The sequence below is a fragment of the Ctenopharyngodon idella genome, chromosome 14, assembly GCF_019924925.1.
Source record: "Ctenopharyngodon idella isolate HZGC_01 chromosome 14, HZGC01, whole genome shotgun sequence".
NCBI lineage: Eukaryota > Metazoa > Chordata > Actinopteri > Cypriniformes > Xenocyprididae > Ctenopharyngodon > Ctenopharyngodon idella.
The window spans coordinates 31,383,394-31,410,874 of record NC_067233.1 but is presented as its reverse complement, the minus strand read 5'-3'; the positions used below and the strand labels follow the sequence as shown (position 1 = coordinate 31,410,874).

Genomic DNA, 27,481 nt, shown 5'->3' with positions numbered 1-27,481 from the left:
ATAGTTTTAATGATTTATGGGTAAGGAAGACATTTTAATATTATTATGCCTACTGTTTACCTGGGTTGCCAAAGCCACGGTTTGACAGTTCTCCTCATTATGGTATGTGACCACCAAGTCCTCTCTTTATTTCTGCTGCCTAAAAGGATCACAGTGCCTCCACATTGATGACACCTAAGAGAGGAACAAACCAGACGGATCGCTTAAAATAGCACAAAAAAAAAAAAAAAAAAATTTGCATTGTGGTGTTAATGCAAATGAGATTGCTCTGTTAGTGTGGTTCATTTAAGTGTGAATGCTGCCATCTGAACCCTGTTGCACATCAAACAAGCAGACCGAGACCTCTGAAAAGGTAGGTCTCAGTTCGCTTCCAATCAAACTCCAGTGCGGTTTGACTGAAATATGAACTTAACACAGGCCAAAGATATCTAAAAACAAACCAAAAACAGGACGTAATGTTTATTTATTTATTTATTTTTTTGGTTTGTTTTTTGTTTATTTTTAGTTTCAGTCTTAAAATGACAGTGTGAACACAAAGCCAGGACTATGAATCAGGGGCATCTCCTCCGAGGAGGCAAGGGAGGCGATGCCTCCTCAAAAAAACTGGATGAGAAAATAATCAATATTACAAAAATAAAACAATGCAAATATTACAAAATTTGACATTAAAACGTGTAAAAGTCACTAATTTTTCAAAAGAAACACTGTCCAACAGCGACACCCGCAGGTGAAGTTACAGCAGGAGTCCGCGTCTCTCGTGCCTCCCTTCAGCTCATAGAAATAAAGCAAAACCCCTAAAGTGTGCGGTGGGTTTAGTGGGGGGTAATTGAGAAATGAATGGGGGAAAGTCACGTGAGAGGAGGCAGTGCCTCAATCGCGCTATGACTGGATATGATCGGTTATGATTGGATATGATTGGTTTGTGCAATAAATCCTGCCTCTTGTTTTCGAGCGTGTTCTCGTCAAATCGGCCTGAATGAAGACACCGATGGCTTTAATGGGAAGACTAATTAAAAAGTAAGTAAACAACTCACCCCCTTAGATACCGCATTTTGTCACATCAAAAGCAAACTTGAAATGGCAGAAAACATGACTGCGGGGTTTTTTTAGTGAGCAATCATCATCTTTTTAGTGAGCATCTTCGTGTCTGTGACCACTGACCAGTGTGTACAAGCTTGATGACTGCTGAAAATAAATTGACTATTAAAAAGAAAAGCTGAACATTAGTTCATAAATAATATATATTGTTTAAATTGTTACTGAGTTTACTATTATTTGGGAATAAATGTAAACATGCGTAAAAACACTCACTTGATGAAATTTATACTTAGTTTTAGTAAATAGAACATTATATGTATCTCTCTTCATATGTAATGTTTATTTAACCAGGAAAATTGTGTAACAGGGACATAAATTTACATCTGATAAAAAAAAAAAAAAAAAAAAAAAATCAAAGACTTTGCCTCCTCATTTTAAAACACCAATGCTATGAATCATTTTCGATTGTAGGGAAAATAGATACACCTTTAGAGCAGAAAACCAGGTCCTCCAACACGCCTCTACACCTATCTGGGATTAAAACTGAGTTCAACAGGGAATCTGGCTGTGAAAGATCTAAAAGAGCAAAAGCAATGAGAGTCTTCTACATGATTAAAATTACAGTTCAACATAAAATTCCAATTCAAACCTGGCTGAAAATCCTAAAAGCAATAATTGAACCAATTGCTCTGTATGGCAGTGAAGTATGGGGACCCCTAAAAACTTTTATGGCATTATCAAATACAGAAAAATTAAGTCATATTCTGGGAGAAAACTCAGAATACGTAACAGCTTGCCACCACAATCTAAGAGAGTCAGCCAGTGGACAAAACTAGAGTCAGAAATATATTTAACGTCTAATGTACAGTTTGTTTGTTTTTTTTAAAACATTGTCTTAATCATTTTCTTCTTATTTCTTGTATATAAAAAATATTTGTGTGTTTATTCTTATTTTGTCTATGTATTATATAATCATTTTTTGTTCATTGCTCATGTAATGGCGAGAGAGATTTTTTTTTTTCGATTTTTATTACAAACATTTATTACAGAAATATTAAAAAAATTAAAACATTAAATTAAAATATAAATCACATCATATTTATAGAAATTGTGAAAAGTAAATTTCATTTTCAGCAACATAACACAATGCCCCTCTATGACACCATATATTTTTAAACACTTCTAGACAGTTTGTAGCTTTATAAAAATAAAAATCAATTACAAGTCTCGATTTAATCATAGCTGTAAACATCATTTCAACATTATAATCACCTTTTAGTTCAAATTTTTTCTTTCTAACATATATTGGCATTTTTGCCATGCCTATAATAAAATTGATCAATTGACATTCATATTGTCTTCTTTGGATATATTTAAAACCAAAAATAAAAACCGAACAGTAAATTTTTCATCAAAACAAATAAATATATCTTTCAACAAAGTCAAATAAAGGCTTAAGTCTTGAGCAATACATAATACATAAAGCCACATAAATAAATGGTGGCTTATAGAGTGCCCTCCACTGTGGTTTTACATCTTCATGAAATTCAAAGATGGTACGCCAGGGCGAATCAACTCTTTTATGTAGACCTTTTTTGTTGAAAGCTTTTACACAAGCATTGTACATTTTTTTCCCTCCAGCTTCATTATAAATCCATTTCTGGTACATTTTCTAAAAACACCCCAGAGTATTCCCCTATATTTAAGGACAAAAAAATTTTGAAAAAGTATCTTTATCATCAGGCAGAAGTTTTTCGACAAAAAAAAAAAAAAAAAAAAAAAAAAATCAAGCATGTTCATTTCTTTTACTGTAAGCACAGCTTGCAAATTCTGAAGACATTTTTCAACAATTCGAACTGATTTAATACCTAATGAAGTAGACACATTTTCCACATTTTTAAAATTTGAACCAGTCACATTAATTAAACGCCCCAATGTTGCAAACTTGGATTTAATAAAGACATCATTTGATAGTCCACATGTATCTAAAAAGTCCAGACTGGCATCGTTAATCATGGGTTCTTCTAATAACCAAAAAAGAGAATCTATACTCTCAAAATTTAGTTAAAACCAAAAGCCTGAAGAGTTTTCCACAAATAATTGTGTTCTACACGATCAAAAGCTTTTTCTTGATCTAAGGAAATCAAGCCTATGTCAAGACCAAACATGTTAGATGGGTCATTCTTCAATTGGGGTGGCAAATGAGAGGCAGAAATTGTAAAAATGCTTGTTTGTTTTCTTTTATTAAAATGTATTGCTGTGCATTTAAAATTAGTTTAATATGCTATATCCATTAAAATTGAAGCTTAATAACATTTTGAGTTTTAAATAATTTTAATGAAACACTGGTGAAACATCCACTTATGTCTGTGGTGTTACCAATATCTGAAGTAAAATTTTGGTTTGTTCTAAAATTAGCAGAGATATGCAACTTTACGTAATAATTAATAAATAAATAAATTACTTAAGGACTCAGTTTCATTGATCATTTAAATTTAATTTTTTAAAAGAAATATTTAATTGTTCATCTCGGCCCCTATTTTTGCCAAAGAAGAATTGTTTCTTTTTTTAAAAAAAAATTTGGATATACATCAAAAAAGGCAGGAAAAATGGTCTGTGCTACTTTAATAGTCTTTATTCTAAAAGATTAAAACCACTTTACAGTCTAAAAACCATTAAATTATAAGATTAAATGGCTCTGAAGGAAAGAAATTTCAGATACATTTTGAAGTAACACTACAGACATAATATAACACCACAAACTTCATGTTGCATAAAAGGTTTAACAATTAAAAGTTTATTGAGCAAAATAATGAAATTCATCATGAGTAGGATTACAAGAAGTATCTACTCTGATATAAGAACATTTAGAGAAAAACTGTATTAAAAACATACAAACCCGATTCCAAAAAAGTTGGGACACTACAAATTGTGAATAAAAAAGGAATGCAATGATGTGGAAGTTTCAAATTTCAATATTTTATTCAGAATTCAACATAGATGACATATCAAATGTTTAAACTGAGAAAATGTATAATTTTAAGGGAAAAATAAGTTGATTTTAAATTTCATGGCATCAACACATCTCAAAAAAGTTGGGACAAGGCCATGTTTACCACTGTGTGGCATCCCCTCTTCTTTTTATAACAGTCTGCAAACATCTGGGGACTGAGGAGACAAGTTGCTCAAGTTTAAGAATAGGAATGTTGTCCCATTCTTGTCTAATACAGGCTTCTAGTTGCTCAACTGTCTTAGGTCTTCTTTGTCGCATCTTCCTCTTTATGATGCGCCAAATGTTTTCTATGGGTGAAAGATCTGGACTGCAGGCTGGCCATTTCAGTACCCAGATCCTTCTTCTACGCAGCCATGATGTTGTAATTGATGCAGTATGTGGTCTGGCATTGTCATGTTGGAAAATGCAAGGTCTTCCCTGAAAGAGACGACGTCTGGATGGGAGCATATGTTGTTCTAGAACTTGGATATACCTTTCAGCATTGATGGTGCCTTTCCAGATGTGTAAGCTGCCCATGCCACACGCACTCATGCAACCCCATACCATCAGAGATGCAGGCTTCTGAACTGAGCGCTGATAACAACTTGGGTTGTCCTTGTCCTCTTTAGTCCGGGTGACATGGCGTCCCAGTTTTCCAAAAAGAACTCCCACAGAACAGTTTTCCACTTTGCCACAGTCCATTTTAAATTACCTGCGCTTCTGAATCATGTTTAGATATGGCTTCTTTTTTGACCTGTAGAGTTTTAGCCGGCAACGGCGAATGGCACGGTGGATTGTGTTCACCGACAATGTTGTGATTTCCATTACAGTAGCATTCCTGTATGTGATGCAGTGCCATCTAAGGGCCCGAAGATCACAGGCATCCAGTATGGTTTTCCGGCCTTGACCCTTACGCACAGAGATTGTTCCAGATTCTCTGAATCTTTGGATGATATTATGCACTGTAGATGATGATAACTTCAAACTCTTTGCAATGTTTCTCTAAAAAAAAAAAAAAAACTCCTTTTTGATATTGCTCCACTATTTTTCGCTGCAGCATTAGGGGAATTGGTGATCCTCTGCCCATCTTGACTTCTGAGAGACACTACCACTCTGAGAGGCTCTTTTTATACCCAATCATGTTACCAATTGACCTAATAAGTTGCAAATTGGTCCTCCAGCTGTTCCTTATATGTACATTTAACTTTTCCGGCCTCTTATTGCTACCTGTCCCAACTTTTTTGGAATGTGTAGCTCTCATGAAATCCAAAATGAGCCAATATTTAGCATGACATTTCAAAATGTCTCACTTTCAACATTTGATATGTTATCTATATTCTATTGTGAATAAAATATAAGTTTATGAGATTTGTAAATTATTGCATTCCTTTTTTATTCACAATTTGTACAGTGTCCCAACTTTTTTGGAATCGGGTTAGTATAATTAAAACAACCTGCAACCTGTTTCTCACTCCTTAACAAAAAATGGTCTGCACAATGGATTGTGATGCAATCACAACGTGTGATCTGTTTCAATAGAGAATAAAAAATAAATAAATAAAAAATCAGAAAAGGATTGCAGGATTTTCCATTTTTTTCATGCTAAGTGATGCCTCTTGGAGTGCATAACATGGGCAATCATACACACCCTTTTCAGCCTGGCAGAAACAACTTATGTCTCTGTTTTTTAGACAGCCGGGTTCAGTGCTCACCACTTGAATTTTCATTGTTCCCTTTATGGTGCTCAATGGTTTCACTTCCATCATTTGTACCCAGGCATCAGCATCATCTTCTCCAACATAAAACAGTCGTACCACTGATCCAGAATTTTTCAAATGGTAAAAGAGGGATTCTGCATTGGGCAAACCTTGTCCTTGCCTAACTAAATTGTCTGCAGTTCTTTTAAGTGTTCCGCCTATCCCATCTGGTGCCCCCTTGCCATGACTGGCTTCGAAGAAGTTCCAGGTGGTTGTGGAAAACCCTTTCTCGAAAGGTACAGTGGACAAAAGGTGGAAATTGGCTTTCTGCTTGTACTATGAGGCTAGGCCATCACTAAAAAAATGCAGACAGGACACATTTGGATGGTTCTCTTGTATCATTTTAAGAACAGGATCCAAGTGGGCCCAAATGCTAGGAGGATCATGTCTTCTGCTTAGTGATATAGTGCAGAAGGGCACTGGTGCTGGCTCAGCCTGGACATACAACACACCTGTATGAAGTGTTGCCTGTTTGTGCGAACCCCTAAAATGAACTGCCTGTATCTCTCTTGCATATTGGCAGGAGTAATTTTCACTGAAATCTACATGGATGAGGCATTCATTTGGGCCAAGGTTTTCACGCAGTTTCCTGTACATGGAATACTGCCATCTGATGTTAAAGATGTGTCCATGAGTGTTAAACAATCTGTCCTGAAACTGAGTCACAAGTTCATCCTGTTATAGCAATTTCCTTTTTGATTGTAACAGTGGAGCTATCACAACCATTCTCACAACTTATCTTTTCAAGGGACCAGAGTCAGATTTACCTCTTTGTTCTGAGGGGATCTGAAGAGTGAACATGTAGTCATCTTGCATTCCTTGCATTGGCCATATGCACACTCCTTTTTTGTCATATAGCACACAGTGGCATCAGCCATTTCTTCCAGATTTTTGGAAGTAAGGATGCCAAGTGAAACAGCTTGTCTGCCATGTACTTCAAGTTCTCATGGGTTTTGCAGAGACAAGTATCCCAGTCAGCCTCTTTTGGCTGTGTAACCCAAAATGGTCTCTGGGCACAAAAAAAAAAAAAAAAAAAAAAATTAAGACATGCTTATCCTCTGCAGTGAACTTCTTGTGGAGATTGACCATTGTGTCACAGAGAATTCTTATTCTTCTTCTTCTTTTTTCTTACAGTGACTGTGTTATCCTTTCACAGTGACAACCCTACTCACATCATATCTCAGAAAGAATTGTTTGACAGTGCTCCTCAGACCTTGAGAGATTATATTCTTCTGTCTTATGAAATCAAGTTTTCTCCCACGTTTTCCACCTTTTATATGAAAAGCCAATCTGTTTTTGGCAGAAAGCCTGTAATTTATACTTCTTGATCAATTTTCCACAAATCAGCCGTGCATAAATTAGTTTGACCCTCTTTTTTTGCTGCAGAATATCTTGCCTTTATTTCACTTAAAAGAGAGAAGTAAAACCTAAGGGTTTTTTTGACCAGTGATGAGGCATTGCTTCCCTTAATAATGTTTATTGTTTTGGTTGTGGGGCTCTGAGGATTCTTTTTCAGCATTTTCTTCTTTAGACAGGCACATTTTGTTTTGTATTTTGCAGCTTTTTTTTTTCTCCATTTCAAGTTTATGTTGCAGCTTTTTCAGTTGTCGGTAGCTTCTCTCTCGGTGTATTTTTTTTTCCATGGATTTTTTGCCTGAAATAGGTCAAAATAACAAATGGTTAAGTATATAATTTGAATTATTTACATACAAAATATGATTTACAGTTACAATCCCTTTTATTCGTCCTAAAACCTAGCCTGGATGTGCTGGGTATCCTCCTTGGACTATCTGAACTTAATGGTGTGTCTGGTGGAGTCAAGGTGCCCTGTTGTGACTCTCTGCACTTTCTTGCCCTGTAATCTGCCTTATATATTCTCCAGTTCTTCCTTGCTGTTCTTTTTCCCCTCTCTGAGAGATCTCCTATTCTCAGTCTTTTTTTGCACTGAATGTTTTTTACATAGGTCTGCTGCTTCTTTTGAAGGTACTCTGCTGTTCGAACTGGGTCTGCATCTCTGCGCTGTCTATAAAGACGCTGCTTTTCAGCAGCAGTTAATCTTGCCATACCTGACAAGAGAGATACAATTATATGATTTTGAATGTCCTATGTGTTTCATTAAAAATACAACACTTCTGGTTGTATATTGTCTGTGGAGTTACTATAGAGTCTGTGGTGTTACCAGGAAAGACAGTAACACCACAGACAAATTAGCCTAAATCCAGTCTTTTCTAAAATGGAGGTTGCCATCATGATGATTTCAAGATCAGGGGACAATTAGGAAATATTAAGTATGTATTTATCAAAATTTTGATTAAAATATGTAAAATCTTCAAGTTATCAACATGACACCACAGACACTAATAAAGTGTGACACATGAAATTGTCAGAAATTTAGCTAACTTTAAGAAAATTAATAAGAAAGAATGTACTCACCATGCACCCCTCAGATCAACCAGCACCTGCAATGACCTTTACACACAGGAAGAGGTCCAAATAGATTTCCCCCTTTTCTTAAAGGGGCGACATCCATTGTTGTAACACCACGGACATGAATTTGGGGGGACGCTACTTTTTTCTTAGATATTACAAAATATATATATTTTAAAACAATTTAATAAAATTGTACATGTTAAATAAAATCTATATTCACAATATAACCACTTTATTTGTGTTAAAAATGTTATATTGTTGCAATTACAATCCATGATACCTCTCTGAGGTATGGCGGGAACATGCATATTTTGTTACAAATGCAATCTCTCAAACTCAATTAAATATGTATTTTAAAACAAAAAATGTAATTGTTAATAGTGCACAAATTGTGTTTATCCTACAGAATACAAACATGGAAACATTTTATAATTTATTGATATTTAAAGTTTATTTCAACTGTTGTAAAGTAGAGGGACACCACTTGCCACCACAAATAAAGAATGACCCAGACACATCAAACAAATCTCTAATTAAATGAATGTTATCAAAAATTGACCTACCTGGCACACAATACAACTGGCCAGGATGGATGACTTCATCTAAAACTTCACCCAAGCGTGTAGCCAGTACTTTAGATAATAGTTTATAGTCACAACACAATAAAGACACGGGTCTCCAATTTTTTATATCACTCAAATTACCTTTCTTAGGGTATACTCACACTAGGTGCTCTGAACCGTGCCCGAGCGCATTTGACCCTCAAAGCCCGGGTCGTTTGACAAGTGTGAGCGCTCCGTTCCGTGCCCTGGCGCGGTTCATTTAGCCGTCCCTGGCCCGCTTGGAAGAGGTGGGCCAGAGTGCGGTTCAGTTGGGTTCGAGCATGGTTCACATGCAGTGTGAGCGCTAACTGTGCCTGAGCACGGAACATCTACTTACTTTTGTGTGCGCTACTGTCATCATTATGACGGCAAACATCTTTACTACTTTGATAGTACACTTATCAATTCATGTAATTAATTTGAGTGTATTTGGGTTTATAACGGGTCTGCTTCTCACCTTATTGATGAACAGGAATTGTAGTTTGCGAGTAAAGCTGCAAATTCCTCCATTAACGTCAGCTGCTGTAACAATCCTCTGATACATGCAAGTGAAAATCGCTGGCCGGCATAAATGATAAATATATTAGGCAGTATCTTAGCGAAAGTGCATTTCTTCCTGTTTTCTTCCATTCAAAAAGTTGCATCATATATGACGTAAGCGTGCTTCGGCCCAAAATGTTAACACTCCACTTTTTTTGAAAATAGGCTCATTTTCCAACTCCCCTAGAGTTAAACAGTTGAGTTTTACCTTTTTCGAATCCATTCAGCCGATCTCCGGGTCTGGCGGAACCACTTTTAGCATAGCTTAGCATAGTTCATTGAATCTGATTAGACCGTTAGCATCTCGCTCAAAAATGACCAAAGAGTTTCGATATTTTTTTCCTATTTAAAACTTGTGGAGTGTTCCTTTAAGTGCAGTGTGAGTGCGGGCCAGCGGGGGAGTGGGGAGGGGGGACGGGGGACAATCGCGCTCGGGCTCGGTTCAAGGCAACCATGCCGTGTGAGTACACCCTTAGGCAAAAGGGTCAAAACCGCTCTTCTACAGGTCTTTGGTAAAAGTTCTTTGGTTAAGCTATCATTAAGAACAACTAACAAATCTTCTCCTATAACAGACCAAAAAGTTCTGTAAAACTCAACCGGGATTCCATCTATTCCAGGGACTTTGCCATTTTCCATGCCTTGAAGAGCTTTAAACAATTCTCCCAGGCCAATAGGTTTTGAGAGCATCACTGTTCTGCCCTTTATCTCAAACGCCTTGCTTGAGTATGCAGTCAGATAACGCCTCCCAAAGACAAAAGGCACAGGTATCGTTTTCAAGATTTACTGCTGTCCAAGGAATAATGTAAAACTGTAAAAGTACAAAATACAGAATTCCAAGTGTACAGAATCAATAACATGCTCACATAAGCACAACAAAAGCTCTTATATTCCTTATAGTTAGTATCAACTATATCAGAAATAGATTGTGCAATTCACAAAACAAAGGGAAAATAAAATTAACATCTGGCATATAAGATATAACAATTTAAAGTAAATATGCACAGACATTATAATGTAGCAATATCTACATACAGAAAGTGCCTTCAAATCAACTTAAATCAAGGAGCAATAGCCATGACCACATGCTCTTCCCTGCTGCTGCTGAAACTAGGCTCACATTTGTGATGTTATCATATAAGGACTTAAACAATTATATGCAAAACCCCGCTTTGAACAGAAGGGGTCACTCTACTACAACTTTTTAATAGACTGAATGCAAAATGTTCATAGAGAACAGCACACTCCCCATCTGGTATTCAGGGAATACCAAACCTTCTTACTTGAGTTTAAACCTGAATAGTTCATTAATAGGTCTCAGAAACAGTTTGGGTCCATCTTTTCCAATGATTTTTACTTGCACTTTTCGTACTCGCCCATCTTGGCTGGGGTAAGTTTCCGTTATGATGCCCAGGGGCCAATCATTCCGTTTAGACTGAGAGTCCTTGAACAGAACTATACATCCTTTGGAAATGTTGGGTTGTTGGTGTCGCCATTTTCGTCAATGCTGTAGGGTAGAAAGGTACTGTTTACGATAGCAACTCCTTCACTACGTGAAGTTTTATGACTTAGAAAAATATGACCATTCCATTCTTTTATCCAATCTGTAACATTTTTATCATCAATATGCATTTCTTGTAATAAAAGAACATCAAGTTGTTTCTGTTTTATTGTTTCGTACACTTGCATCCACTTTACATCATCCCTGGCTCCATTTACATTTAAAGATGCAATACGGATATGTGCCATGAGTAAAGAAAAATAAGAAACAAAAATTAAGCCATACAGAGAGACACAACCATTCAGGATAAAAGAATTATGCCACTTTGTTATCATTATTATTCAGCTGGTTTTGGATTTTTGAAACAATTTTTTTCAGTCGATATACAGGTGCTGGTCATATAATTAGAATATCATCAAAAAGTTGATTTATTTCACTAATTCCATTCAAAAAGTGAAACTTGTATATTATATTCATTCATTACACACAGACTGATATATTTCAAATGTTTATTTCTTTTAATTTTGATGATTATAACTGACAACTAAGGAAAATCCCAAATTCAGTATCTCAGAAAATTAGAATATTACTTAAGACCAATACAAAGAAAGGATTTTTAGAAATCTTGGCCAACTGAAAAGTATGAACATGAAAAGTATGAGCATGTACAGCACTCAATACTTAGTTATGGCTCCTTTTGCCTGAATTACTGCAGCAATGCGGCGTGGCATGGAGTCGATCAGTCTGTGGCACTGCTCAGGTGTTATAAGAGCCCAGGTTGCCCTGATAGTGGCCTTCAGCTCTTCTGCATTGTTGGGTCTGGCATATCGCATCTTCCTCTTCACTGTGTGCAGGTGCCAAGTCCTGTTGGAAAATGAAATCTGCATCTCCATAAAGTTGGTCAGCAGCAGGAAGCATGAAGTGCTCTAAAACTTCCTGGTATACGGCTGCGTTGACCTTGGACCTCAGAAAACACAGTGGACCAACACCAGCAGATGACATGGCACCCCAAACCATCACTGACTGTGGAAACTTTACACTGGACTTCAAGCAACGTGGATTGTGTGCCTCTCCTCTCTTCCTCCAGACTCTGGGACCCTGATTTCCAAAGGAAATGCAAAATTTACTTTCATCAGAGAACATAACTTGAGCACTCAGCAGCAGTCCAGTCCTTTTTGTCTTTAGCCCAGGCGAGACGCTTCTGACACAGTCTGTTGTTCAAGAGTGTCTTGACACAAGGAATGAAACCCATGTCTTGCATACGTCTGTGTGTAGTGGTTCTTGAAGCACTGACTCCAGCTGCAGTCCACTCTTTGTGAATCTCCCCCACATTTTTGAATGGGTTTTGTTTCACAATCCTCTCCAGGGTGCGGTTATCGCTATTGCTTGTACACTTTTTTCTACCACATCTTTTCCTTCCCTTCGCCTCTCTATTAATGTGCTTGGACACAGAGCTCTGTGAACAGCCAGCTTCTTTTGCAATGACATTTTGTGTCTTGCCCTCATTGTGCAAGGTGTCAATGGTCGTCTTTTGGACAACTGTCAAGTCAGCAGTCTTCCCCATGATTGTGTAGCCTACAGAACTAGACTGAGAGACCATTTAAAGGCCTTTGCAGGTGTTTTGAGTTAATTAGCTGATTAGAGTGTGGCACCAGGTGTCTTCAATATTGAACCTTTTCACAATATTCTAATTTTCTGAGATACTGAATTTGGGATTTTCCTTAGTTGTCAGTTATAATCATCAAAATTAAAAGAAATAAACATTTGAAATATTTCAGTCTGTGTGTAATGAATGAATATAATATACAAGTTTCACTTTTTGAATGGAATTAGTGAAATAAATCAACTTTTTGATGATATTCTAATTATATGACCAGCACCTGTACTTCTTTATCCAGAAAGCAACCTTCACTCATTAGACTCTTAGTGCTTTCCACAAACCGTTTCAGGTCTGGGAAGAAATCAGCAATCTGTACCTCTCTGATTTTTTGTCACCTTTAAAAAACTTCTTAATTTCATCAGCACTGTAATCGTCACATTTCCATTCACTTTGTGAACAACCTGAAGCACTAGAGTCAGAAAGTTCACTTTCACTTTCAATATTATCTGTATCATTCTTTTGTTCTTTTCAAAAAAGAACAACAGCTTCTTTAAGCAAGCTCACATTCGACCTTATTTGATCTTCACCAGCCGAATCATTATCTTCCATGATTTCAATCATGGTTTGAACAGTTTCAACAGTTTGCTCACAAGCCACCTTGTTTGTTATGCACTTTACACTCTGTATTGGACTCATAGGTACAGACACAGATATACCAGCAGTGCTTTCTTCGTCCTCTCATCTATCGCATCTTGCTTGACATGTGGTGTCTTTTAGGAGATTTACATATATGATTTTGAGTGAGAACAGTGTAACGACCGAGACAAATCAGACACAATTATTTGTTATAGGTAACCAATAATTGTTTAAAGCACTCTGGGGCCTGTCCCCCATCCCCCGAGAAGTTCTCAGTTACAAGTTTTATTGCGCTAAAGAATGTGGTGGCCACATGGAAGAGCAGAGAAGAGACACAGAAACGTGCATCTTTCCTGCATTTTCCCCACAGAACACAGACTTCCCTGCATTAATTTATAGACAGACCGTTCTATAAATGAACATGCACATCCCTAGGAAATGGTATCCATTATTGCTGTTGTTGTATTGCACTCATTGTATTCGCATGTTTTATGATACATTTAAGGTAACTTCAATTACGCCATGTTTAGTGTCTATGGGTTTGTATCGAGAAGATTTAAATGCTTGTGTATGCGGTATGTCCATACCTGTGCAACACATCAGTATTACAAGAGTCTTTAATAGTTCTTCTTCAAAACTCAGCCAGTAAATCTTGCTCGATCATAAAAGCCGTGACAGGAGGCGTGTTATCGCCCGGAAATACAACATCTTCATTGGTCCGGTCAACAACTAAGAGGTGTGACTTTGACCAGAGGTTAAAAGCCAGTGAACAATGCCACTCCCTCTCTTTCCTTGCTTCTTGGACGACTGAAGAGACCCCCTTCTTGCTGCAGGCCTGTAGGCCGAGGCCTAACCCAGCCATGTGCTCATCTATAAGTTTTCATAGTACTTCATCTAACGCAGAAGATACTGGCAACAACTTCGGACCGAACCATCAAGATTACAACCCAGCCGGCAGATCCGATGCTCCTCAGCCTAAAGGCATCTTGCAAGTATCATACATTTGAACACTAAACAGCGATTTAGTATTGATTTGTAAAACTTACCTTTGTCAGCAAAGGTGTTTTATTACTGAGGAAACTGATGATTCTTTTCCAGATTGTCTATGACTTTTTCCTATAGCTCTATCCACAGTTCCACTTCCGGTTCAACCCTTATTATCATATCATTGCTCATTCTTACCAATGTATGTGTGTGACCTTCGTGTATGTTATGTGTCTGTTAGTTTAGTTATGTGTTTGTGAGTTAGTTAATAAAGATTGTGCACAATACATGTTTGGTTCTGACTCCGTCTGCTAATAAATTGCCTCTTAAGTGATTTAGATCCTGACTACATGCTCTGAGTAGTACTGTACAATACGAATGTTGTTTTTCCATAACCTGGAAATGAACATTTCTTAGAATTAATAAACAATCAACACTGAGTGTTCACTGGACGAACAGGTTAATTGATTGTAATATTAATGTAGCTACATCCAGTTAATCTGATTAACTGATTTACATATTCATAATTAATCATAATTAATAATCATAATGAGTTATGAATAATTATTAATATTTCCCCTTTGAGTTAATTCGCTACAACACAACAGAACTGAATTTAAATCTGAAATTCAGATTTGATTGTTTCGACTATACTGTATATGTATCTACTGTTACAATGAAGTGTTTTGGATGTGGCAAAACCGGACATTTGGCTCGTGCCTGTCCCGAGAATGGGGGTACATGCACGAGTCAAATGTCCGGTTTTGCCACATCCAAAACACTTCATTGTAACAGTAGATACATATACAGTATAGTCGAAACAATCAAATCTGAATTTCAGATTTAAATTCAGTTCTGTTCTGACTCAAAATCATATATGTGAATCTCCTAAAAGACACCACATGTCAAGCAAGATGCGATAGATGAGAGGGTGGTGCAAGACGAAGAAAGCGCTGCTGGTACATCTGTGTCTGTACCTATGAGTCCAATACAGAGTGTAAAGTGCATAACAAACAAGGTGGCTTGTGAGCAAACTGTTGAAACTGTTCAAACCATGATTGAAATCATGAAAGATAATGATTCGGCTGGTGAAGATCAAATAAGGTCGAATGTGAGCTTGCTTAAAGAAGCTGTTGTTCTTTTTTGACAAGAACAAAAGAATGATACAGATAATATTGAAAGTGAAAGTGAACTTTCTGACTCTAGTGCTTCAAGTTAAAAGACACCACATGACTCCTAAAAGACACCACATGTTTGATCAACTCAGATTTGCTCCCAATCGCAATCTTTTTCACTGGAGCAACGAATTTTCCAAAACGTGACAATTCTTTAACCAAAGCCTCATCTTTAATAAAAGGTGGGATATTTGACAGAATAACTTTTTTCACAGGGGTTGAAAGAGGAAGCACAGGTGTAAAAAGGCCACGAATTACAACTCCTCTTTCTTTCACATCATTGGCATTTTCTACAGTGTTCAAACAACAAACTGCAATACTCATCCTTGACGCTGCTAAAATGTCCAACAACCTCTCCGATAGCCAAGATACAATCTTCGATGCTTGCAGCAGCCACCACTTTAACTCCATGGTGTCGAGTTAACGAACCGAACGAGTCAACACTTTGGGCTGCCATGCCTCACAGCACGTATAATATTAATTTAGGCATAATAATAAAAAGAAGCCAAACCTAATAGATATAATAATAAACTAGAAGAATGTAACAAATACCAAATCCTCTTAATATTGCCAAGATTTTATGCTTTTGACAATATCTCTGGCTATCGTCGATACATGATCATCGTCTGTTGACGCAACCCAGGTTACCGCAAGTGTGATTGATATGACGTCACACACACAGAGCGCGTGCGCAAAAGTTTTAATCAGAATGTATATAAAACACATATAAATGGATATTTGAATCAGATTACAATGTTTAGATTACATGTAAACAGATCTGCAATCGGAATCAATTCATAAGGATTGACGAAAATTGGTGCATGTAAACATAGCCATTGATGTGTATGTTCTACAGATCATACTGTATATTGAGTCGCTGTTATCTTTTTCACTGCCGTGCTGGTTTAATTCTCTAAATGTGAAAAATAGGAATTGTATTGATTGTAAATCAAGGAAATAAAATAACGGGGAGGAAGCAGATGACTATGGCCCAGTTACATCATAGACAGGTTTTGGGTAAAGCCCAGAGCATACTGTCAGATGATTCACAGCCTATGTATCATGAGTTCCACCTCCTCCCTTCTGGCATTCGGTATAGTATAACAAATCGGTTTAGACATTAATTTATCCCCTCAGCTGTAAAGTTTTTAAATTTAAGGTAAATACTTTTTAGGATGATTGTGTGTTTTCTGTAGTTTGTGTATGTGTTGTCTTGTGAAATGCTTATATGGTCCAACCAAATTGCCTCCGGGAAATAAATAAAGATGAACTGAACTGAGAGAGACACCCTGTGCAACATATCCTCAAATATGTGAAGCATGAGCTTTACCCTGTCGTAATATTGTTTAGTGTTTCCGCTACATTCATTCTGCCATGGCGGAACGCCACACCAAAAGTCCTCCCCGCCACAGCTGCAGTCTCTCAGTGATGTCCAATATTGTGCGTCCTATTCTGTGTTATTGTTAAGCCCCACTAAAGGCATGAAAACATTGTAAAACACCATAAAGTTTTATGTGCACTATATTCCAAGACTTCTGAAGCCATTCATTCGATAGTTAATGAGGCACAAATAAATATTTGCCGTTAAGTTAAATTTAATGGACAGCGAGTCGCGTTCAGTTATGACAGTAACACGATGAAACTTGCTCCAAGATTAATGTTCCCATTATTATACTTTATTTGTAGATAAAGGTCTATGATAAAAGCACTTTTTCTTGCTGGAGTTTATTACTGTTACTAAATCATGTTACTTTCTCCCAGGTGTATGTTAGATCACAACACTGGAGTAGAGAGCACAATGAATTGTTCTTCACGTGCACAGTAACTGAAATTTAAAACTGTTTTAAAAAAAAGGCTCAAACTGTTGCATAGATATAATACACTACGCATTAATATCTCTTCGTTTTGTGCTTTGAACTTTGTATATATAAATATGTTTACTTTTTTCATCAATGTATTTTATAACAATACAATGTGGAACATTTTACCTTTTATTTGTTCCCCACTAAATGTTTTTTTTTTTTTCTCCACTAAAAAATTTTATAAAATCATGATCATTCTAGAAAAATCATGAGTAACTTTTGCTGCTGAATTATCCACTAACCTAATTTATAATAGTATAGATTATGAATATAGCCTTTACTGTGGCAATTTAAATCTTTGCAAATAATTTTCTTCCGAAATTTGTTTTGACAGAGATGGTTTGTGGTTTTAATGTTTCAATTCCTCAGAAAGTAGGCTGTGTGTGAGTGTGTGTGATTCTTGGGTGGGGGCGCCCCCTTCCCCCTGTGGAAATAGGCCTGGCCTGCCACCACAGCTAGAAAAAATCTTAGAGGAAACACTGTTGTTAAAGGGATAGTTCACCCAAAAATGAAAATTCTGTCATCATTTACTCACTCTCATGTCGTTCCAACCCAGTGAGAATTTCATTCATCTTCGGAAGACAAATGAAGATATTTTTGCAGAAATCGTGATATTATGTTTGGCAATACTGTCTCGATTCTCAAAAAAGCTGTATCGATATTTATTTACAGTATCTCACAGAAGAGAGTACACCCCTCACATTTTTGTAAATATTTTATTATATCTTTTAATGTGACAACACTGAAGAAATGACATTTTGCTACAATGTAAAGTAGTGAGTATACAGCTTGTATAACAGTGTAAATTTGCGGTCCCCTCAAAATAACTCAACACACAGCCATTAATGTCTAAACCGCTGGCCACAAAAGTGAGTACACCCCTAAGTAACAATGTCCAAATTGGGCCCAATTAGCCATTTTCTTGGACTCCAGTGGCAACCTGTGAAGCTCTGGTGAACTCCATGCCCAAGAGGGTTAAGGTAGTGCTGGAAAATAATGGTGGCCACACAAAATATTGACACTTTTGGCCCAATTTGGACATTTTCACTTAGGGGTGTACTCATTTTGTGGCCAGCGGTTTAGACATTAATGGCTATGTGTTGAGTTATTTTGAGGGGACAGCAAATTTACACTGTTATACAAGCTGTACAGTCACTACTTTACATTGTAGCAAAGTGTCATTTCTTCAGTGTTGTTACATGAAAAGATATTTTATTATATTTACAAAAATGTGAGGGGTGTACTCACTTCTGTGAGATACTGTATTTATTTGTTTGTTAACATCCACGATTCGTGTCGCTGGCTTTGTGTTCGATTTCAACCCGACTGCTAGATGGCAGTGTTATTTCATAAAGTAAACTGTGATGCGGCGAAGCATGCGATGAGGTGCATCGTTAGCGTTAGCATTAGCAAACACAGCTCACAAGATGATAGAATTATATCAATTCCCGCCGTGGTGTACAGAGCTGAAGTGTGGAGTCATTTTGGCTTCCACTATAAAGTAGGCTTGCTGCAATAGTCAGTGTTTACGGTGTTACTGGTGTTCAGCCGCAACACCAGTTACCTCACTTGTCCACCGCGGCACCACCCCCCACCGTCGTTTTGATTTTTTTATAGTAATAAAAATCATTTAGTTCGGTTACAAAACAGACAGCAGGCATGCTAAAATCCAATACTTGAGAAACACATTGAATCTGAGAGCTCACTTCACATCCAAACACCATCCGCGCTGCTAAAAGCGGCGTTTTGATAGAATATGTAAATATGTGCTGCACACTTTCCTCTCAATAACTAAAACACAAAACAAAAATGACAGCAGTGGTAGCAGCAAAAAAGCATCTGATCATAGTGATGTGGATGCTTGCACCAGCTCTGCAATTCAGCGCTCCAGTAAAGGCATGTTTACTTATATAGCAATTTTATTGTTATTAAAATTTGAAATAAACCACTCAAATCATCAATCTTTATGAACTTTTTGAATCGTCAAAGTGGTAGATCTTTATTTGTGTTCCAAAGATGAACGAAAGTCTTACAGGTTTGGAACAACATGAGGGTGAGTAAAAGATGACAAAATTTTCAACTTTAAACTAGTGTTGTCAACGTTAACGCGTTAACGTATGCGATTAATTTTTTCCAGTTTAACGTGTTAAAAATATTTTTAACGCAATTAACGCAGCATCCGTTTTTTCTGTCATCCTTTGGCTAGGAACTCTTATTCATGCAAATGCTTTTAAACCATTCAAGCATGCCAAAAGAGAAAAAGAGAACATGCTGTCTGTGAATGTCCTGGCACACAAACGAGGGACAGAAAGACGCGCGCCAGTATCGAGTGCATGGACGGCGTGCCAGAATCGAGTTCTCTGTCATGCTTGAACGAACAATAACGCACACAATAATACCAAAAATGTCCGTTTTGTAGAGTATCCTCATTAGAGCAGCCTTAAATTAGTTAAATAAAGACTTAAACTAAAGAAAAGAGTTGTGAGAAAGTGGGACGCGCATGAGATCTGCGTCACGTATAGCAGCTCTTAAAGTGACAGCAACCGAAGTCACTGAAGATAATGAAAGAACAAAGGTAACAGAGAAAATTACTCCCTGTTCTTGACTAAAGAACTTTTGTAGCTTTAATAATGATTAATCTATATTTAATTTAGGCTATAAATTATGCAATGCAGACTGTTTGGTAACTTTATTCAATTTCTGTATTTTTCTGTATATGTGTATCTGTTAGACAGGTAGGAAGGGCACAGGTAAATATGACATTTATTATGGGTTTATGTGAGGATTGTTCTAAGTTCATTTAAATTAAAAGTTGTTATATTTTTGAAGCCTAATAAATGTAAAAAAATAAATAAATAAAATAAAAATTAATATAGGTTTCAATTACACTGTAATGTTGAATGGCTACAATTCATGTTTAAAATTGGGGGAAAAAATCAATTTCATCGAGACATCAGTAGCAGTATTAGTATCAGTGATACTGGCTTTCATTCATAAAAAGATGACATTAAACAAGTTTTTAAAATATACTGTCTTTATGTTGTTTTCATTTGGAGATTAACTGTGAAATTATTACATTATAAAATATATTAAAAACATAAGAACTTGAGTGTTGTAAAAGTGTTTTTAATTGCGATTAATCACGATTAATCACAAAAAATGCGTGATTAATCTAGTTTATTTTTTTTAATCGATTGACAGCACAACTTTAAACGAAATCTCTTCTTACTCAGCACATTATAGTTTACTGTTCTCTGTAGCAACATAAAGTAATACATTTATCCACATCTGTGGAAAAAAATGTGTAACTTCATTTGTTTTTCCCAATGTTGCTTTCAAGAAACCGTTTATTTCCTGCAATGAATACAGATCTCCAATAACTTAGGAACCAATTTCAGAAATATTCAAAACAAGTTTGAAGTATCATCATCATCCACTATCTCATTGTCATTACTCATTTCAAAGCCCTATGATGTTTCAGGTTGTTGCTCAATTTCATTTCCACTTATCTCACAAATCACTGTTTCTACACCTACTCCGCTTACTTTTGCTATAATTGTATCTTTACTAGCTATCATCATTCCCTCAGTATTCCTGTTTTGGTTCACAGTAACAGTAGGCCTATCACTCTGCCTCATATTATCACCCACAGCAACGCCACTATAACAAACTTATATGACCAATGTCTTAACTTTCAAAGCATTTCATACTTATGGTATGCACATATACTACATATGATTTTCCTTGATGTCACATTCTGAAAGAAACATCCAACTCTGGTTCATTCAGAAACTTGCACATGCTTTAAAGATTCATTTTGCATCCAAGAGTAATCATTTTAATAGGACTAACTTTCCATAACACGCAAGTCCTTGTTCAATTTCACTATTCTTAATGAATGGAGGAACATTTGATATCGTTACTCTAGCAGTTGGTGTAGGTGCAACAGTAATATAAGAGAGATAGTGTATTTGTGTTTTGCATATATTGAGAATGAATGAGAATAAGCTTTACTGCCAGGTATGCTTACACATACTAGGAATTTGTTGTAGTGACAGAAGCTCCACAGTGCACAGAGTGACAGTGACAAGACAAGACACAGATAATAAAAAGAACAATATACAAATATACAGACAATGTGCAAAATAGCAAAGACACAATATACAAATTAAAATAAATTAAATTAGGCAATTTACTATGTACAGATATGTTAGGTGTAAATTAGAAATGTAAATATAACAAGATTTGTCAATATTATTGTATTACTAATAAAGCTGAATTAAATTGAGAGAGTATGAGACTTTGTGTGGTGTGTGTGTAAGAAAGAGAGAGCAAGAGAGACCGCTTGTGTGTGTGTGGTTTGTGGACATTTTGTATTGATGAATTGGTACCTTCAGGACCAAACTGACAGACAAAATTTGTGAAAATCAGTATCACATTTCACATTCACATTTCTGAAAAGATCTTCTAATTAGGAAAATTCATGAAATATCGGTATAAATACATAATGACATATTTCATTTATCACACGAATAAACATGTTTTTTTTTTTTTTTTCACTACTTAAAGGATAAATTTTTTTAAATGAAAATTAGCCCAAGCTTTACTCACCCTCAAGCCATCTTAGGTGTATATAACTTTTTTCTTTCTGATGAACATGATCACAGAAATATTAATAAATATCCTGACGCATCCAAGCTTTATAATGGCAGTGATTGGGATCAATGAGTATGAGCTGAAGAAAGTGCTTCCATCCACATCCATCCATCATAAATATGTGCTCCATACGGCTCCAGGGGATTAATAAAGGCCTTCTGAATCGAAGCGATGCATTTGTGTAAAAAAAATATCCATATTTAACAAGTTATGAAGTAAAATATCTAGCTTCCGCACAAGCCGCTTTCCGTATTCAACATACGCAGTAGGTAAAACTCTTTTCACAACTCGTTTCACAAAGCTTATGCTACATCCTACGCCATCCCTATTAAACTTATGGAAAAAGTTTAACTGACGTGATGGCAGTTTATTCTTTCTTCGTAACTTCAATACAGAAGGCAGTCTGGCGGAAGCTACATATTTTACTTCATAACTTGTTTAAATATGGATTTTTTTTTTTTACACAAACGCATCACATCAGAAGGCCTTTATTAACCCCCGGAGCCATGTGGAGCACATATTTATGATGGATGGATGTGGATGGAAGCGCTTTCTTCAGCTCATACTCATTGATCCCTATCACTGACCTATATCATTCTGTTGTTGCTGATGTTTTAGATGAGCATGCTCCAATTAGGACCAGGTCTGTTCCTTTGTACCTCCCCCTGGTATAATGCTGAACTTCGCAGAAGGCAGACAGCTTGAATGCCTTTTTAGAAAAACTGGCTTGACTGTCCATTTTCAAATATTTTCAGAACATATTAGCCATTATAAAACTGCTTTGAATGCAGCACGCTCTTCCTATATTTCCAACATCATTAATAAAGCTAACAATAGGCCAAAAATACTGTTTAGCATGGTTAACAAATTAGTCCAGCCACCTAGCCACAGTCCCAGTCAATATGAATGTGATGATTTGTGTGGCTCTTTCTTGCGGCACTTTCAAATTAAATTGGATGCTCTTTGTGGGTCTCTTGGCACTGAACCACTTCTACTTGTGAGCATGCTCAATCTATTCAATAATTCAATCTGTTTAATAATTTTACCTTACCAACCTTAATTGCTGAAATAATACAGAACTCTAATTCTTCCTCATGCCGGTTAGATCCTGCACCCACATTCCTTCTGAAACACTGTACTTCTGTCATTTCTGCTCCTATCTCACGCTTAGTAAATATGTCCTTTATCTCTGCCACTGTTCCAATTTCACTGAAAACTGCTGCTGTTACTCCTGTCCTTAAAAAACCACCTGGACCCAGCAGATTTCACCAACTATCGTCCAATCTCCAATTTACCATTTATTTCAAAAATTATGGAAAACGTTGCTGCCAATCGGCTACAGTCTTTTCTAGCTCTCAGCGATCAGTTCAATGCATTTCAATCTGGTTTCCGCTCTCATCACACCACTGAAACTGCTTTAGTTAAGGTTGTCAACGATCTGTTACTTTCTGGTGACTCAGGTAATCTCTCCATTCTCCTACTGCTCGACCTCAGCTCAGCATTTGATACTGTCTGTCACAAGTTATTACTTTCCCTGTCTTTCAGAGATAGGTGTCTCAGGTGCTGCACTATCCTGGTTCTCTTCCTATCTCACTGATAGAGAATACTATATCGCTATGCATAATTATAAATCTCCCACCGCTTTACTCAGGCAGGGTGTTACCCAGGGCTCTGTTCTCAGGCCATTGCTATTTATTACTTATATCATGCCTCTTGGACATATTATCTGTCGTCATGGTTTTCATTATCACTGTTATGCTGATGATATTCAGATATATACTGCTTGCCGACCAGATTCTATTCACCAGACCACATCACTATCGACCTGTGTTAATAAGCTAAAGGCCTGGCTAAATTCCAATTTTCTCAGTTTGAATTTGAGCAAAACTGAGAAATTTGAGAAATTTTACTTACTGGCCCCCCAACACAAACAAAAAATAAAGTAAATGTTCCCAGTTTCAACCTTTTTTCAACAATTTTTCCATCTGCTACTCTCATAAATTTAGGCATTACTCTTGATCCTTCACTGACTCTGGATGTTTACATTAGTAAACTTTATAAAGCTGCATTTTTCCAGCTTCGCCGTTTAGCCCACCTTCATTCTTATGTTTCCCCAAAAGATGCTGAATCATTAGTGCATGCTTTTATTACATCACGCCTCGACTACTGTAATGCTCTTTTTGCCAGATTAACATTGCACTCTATCTCTCGTTTACAATACATCCAAAACTCTGCTGCAAGAATATTAACCCACACTAAACGATCTGCTCATATTACCCCTATCTTATTTAACCTCCATTGGCTACCTGCGTCATCTCGCATTACTTACAAAATTCTTCTGCTTACCTTTAAATCACTCAATGGCCTTGCTCCTCCTTATCTCTCCTCCTTAACTGTGGTAAAGGGGTATCTGAGCATGTGACTGCCTGAGTTTTTTTCAACACTCGACAGCCAGAGGCGGCACAAAATTTGACGGAGGCGGCCGCCTCGTAATTCTCTATGCAGGAAAAACCCTGCCAACAGCGTTGTTGAAAAAATACATAACCCACCTTTAAGGGTCTGGGGACCCCAAACAGAACATAAGGGTTTACTCACTACATTTCAAAAAGCAGCTTGTTTGTTTTTATTTTATTTTATTTTTTTTATTTATACGGTATATTGCACATCACAATAGCACCCAAACTATGGCAAGCCGTTTTGACTTCTATTCATTCTCAGGATATGAATTCTTGATATCAACAATTCAATTCTTGATACTAGTAACAATGGCAATTTTTGATATCAGGAATTACATTTCCACTAGTAACAATGTTAATTCTTGATGATCAACAATTTACTTTTCACTAGTTAAAATGCTCATTTTTGATATCAAGAATTACATTTCCAATAGTAAAAACTAGAATTCTTGATATCTGAAATTGTATTTTCACTAGTGAAATGTCTGTGGCTGCCATTCATATTCAATTGTTGATATCAAGAATTGATTTCTTACTAATTGAAATTCCAATTTTTACATATCAGAAATACAATTCTTACTAGTAAAAATCATAATCATAATTTTTGATATCAATAATTGTTACTAGTAAAAATGCTAATTTTTGATATCAAGAATTCAATTGGCACTAGTTGAAACGTCAGTTCTTGATATCAACAATTGAATTGCTACTTGTACAAATGTTCATTTTTGATATCTGAAAATGTATTTCTGATATCAATATAATTTCAGATATCTAAAATGGATTTCTAGTAACAATCACATTCATGATATCAAAAGTTAACATTGTTACTAGTAGCAATTCAATTGTTGATATCAAGAATAGATATCTGCAATAGTAACAAAGTAATTAATTATATCAAAAATTATGATTTTTACTAGCAAGTATTTCTGATATGTGAAACTGGAATTTCAACTAGTAAGAAATCGATTCTTGATATCAACAATTGAATTTGAATAGCAGCCTATGGTGACATTTCACTAGTTAAAATACAATTACTGATATCAAGAATTCTAGAAATGTAATTCTTGATATCAAAAAATAGCATTTTAACTAGTGAAAATTGAATTGTTGATATCAAGAATTAACACTGTTATAGTGGAAATGTAATTCCTGATATCAAAAATTGCCTTTGTTACTAGTGGAAATGTAATTCCTGATATCAAGAATTTAATAGTTGATATCAAGAACTGAATTGTTGATATCAAGAATTCATATCCTGAGACTGAATAAAAGTCAAAACGGCTTGCCACACCCAAACAGTTCATCGATAAACATGCTCTTGTTTACACCTGATTAAATTAGTATAATAATGGTAAATCATCATTCACACTTACCTTTTAGCTTTGTGTTCTCATAAGGATCCGCATACTGAGCTAACTGATTCCCCGATGTCGATGTAGCTGTTATACATTTTTCAGCGTGGGAATTTTCTAACGCACTGACGCTGCAACCAAAAAACAAGAAAACAAAAAACAAAAACAAAAAAACAAAAAACAACTTAATCTTAAGACTGTATCATGATCTCCCGAGATGTTTTAACATACAAGCCATTATACAGATCTAGGCACAAAAGTGTGTCGACGCCACTGTTCAATAAGCAAAACAATCAACAAGGCACTAAAGGAAATTCACAACCCATACCTCGACGTGAGTAAGCTTATTGATCCAAAAACGAATTACCTATCGCTTCCTGGTGCGTCCAGTCACGTTATCTAATTAATATTCATTAGTCAAGTTCCACCGTGTTTACACACCTTACACTGTAGCGGAAGAAACCCGCTTAGTGCCGATGAAATACCTCGCTGTGAGATCTGTCCACTGATGTGTCTGTCAGTCGGGCGCTATAGTGTGATTGTTTTGTCAGCATACGGCCAATATTATCATGCACACGATTACAGTTAGGATATGCAAACTTTCGATCCGAATGACCAAATAACCAAATATACTGTGTCAATTTAATACACTGTTGCAAACCCAGCTAGTATAATCACAATAAAACTGCAATATTTAGCTAAATATTTAACAACTGCAAGCGTCCAAAACAATGATGCATTAACTAAAATCAACAGAAACTCGAAACGAGACGTATCATCGCGTTTCTCGCTTGATATCTCCGTAAAGTTGCGCATATGTCCAAACAGAACCAGCTCAGCAATATGTTTAGGTGATTGTCAGCTCTGTCCTAACTTCCGGTCTGAGACTGCTCGCTATCCTGAAACAAAATTTGTCCAGCAGACCTGCAGCGCCCGCAGTTTCAGGACATCAGCAGCACCAGCCCAGTGTCGAGACAAAACGTGTCCTCCCTCGAAATCGGGTCTCCATCAGCTATTTTTTAACGTAATTTAAACTTTAAACGACATATAACAATATAATCTTTTAGGAATTGTAATCACGCGTTAAAGAGAGCCTACCCATTATTTTATTATTATTACTTGTTTATTTAGCCTATTTGCGGAGTTTAACTTGAGAGCAAGCACGAGTTGTGTAATGTTTCTGTCATTACTGGTGAGCTAATATAAAGTGTTTACCTGCTAAAAAAAAAAAAAAAAAACGGAATATGGAATGTCATGATAAATGGGCTTTCTTGTGATAAGGCTACTTGTTGAATAATCTTAATTTAAATAAAGTTTAATGATTAGCTTTGAGTGTTTCTGTTATAGTCAGGCCTATGAACTGTTATATATATATATATATATATATATATAACAAGCTGTTTGTATTCATTAACATTAAACATGATTATTGTTTTTGTTATTGATTATTGCTGTATCTTATGTACTAAAAAACATAGATATAATTCCAATTAAAATCCTTGTGAAAATAACTCATAGGCCTACTTAAGAAAATTGCCAGGACAAGCTCTGCCTTCACTTTAGCCTTGTTACCAATACAGTAGGCTACAGCTGCAAACCCACAGCGCCAGCAGTTTCAGGCCAGCCAAAGCCGCTTAGGCAAGCCTCCAAAGTTAGCAACAACAACAACAACAAAAAACCTTGCTGTACACAGGCAATCACACCAAATGCTGTTTTTTTGTTTTTGTTTTTTTTAAATGGATGTCAGTGGAGTAGAAGCTGAATAAATTGCTGTTATGAGGAAATAGTGTATCACTTAATGAATCAACAGCCTGTCAGCTAGAGATGCATGGATCAGCTCTAATGTCACCCGAATCCTTTGTTAAAAATAAATCATCCACCCCTCACCCACCCGAACCTG

The 27,481-nt window shown here is 36.3% G+C and overlaps 1 protein-coding gene across 3 annotated transcripts in view; it reads right to left on the bottom strand.

The window, feature by feature from the left end:
- Positions 1–26,463, bottom strand: part of st3gal5 (ST3 beta-galactoside alpha-2,3-sialyltransferase 5) — a 46,751-nt gene extending 20,288 nt beyond the window's left edge. The window contains exons 1-3 of one of the 3 annotated variants that reach the window (XM_051860378.1): positions 25,910–26,463; positions 25,603–25,712; positions 61–174 (exon numbers count right to left, since the gene is read on the bottom strand). In XM_051860378.1, the coding sequence (XP_051716338.1) occupies positions 61–98 (38 nt within the window). In that variant the 5' untranslated portion in view covers positions 99–174; positions 25,603–25,712; positions 25,910–26,463. The remainder of the gene's footprint in view (positions 1–60; positions 175–25,602; positions 25,713–25,909) is intronic. The other 2 variants (XM_051860380.1, XM_051860379.1) reach the window with 2 other exon arrangements.
- Positions 26,464–27,481: the final 1,018 nt, after the last annotated feature.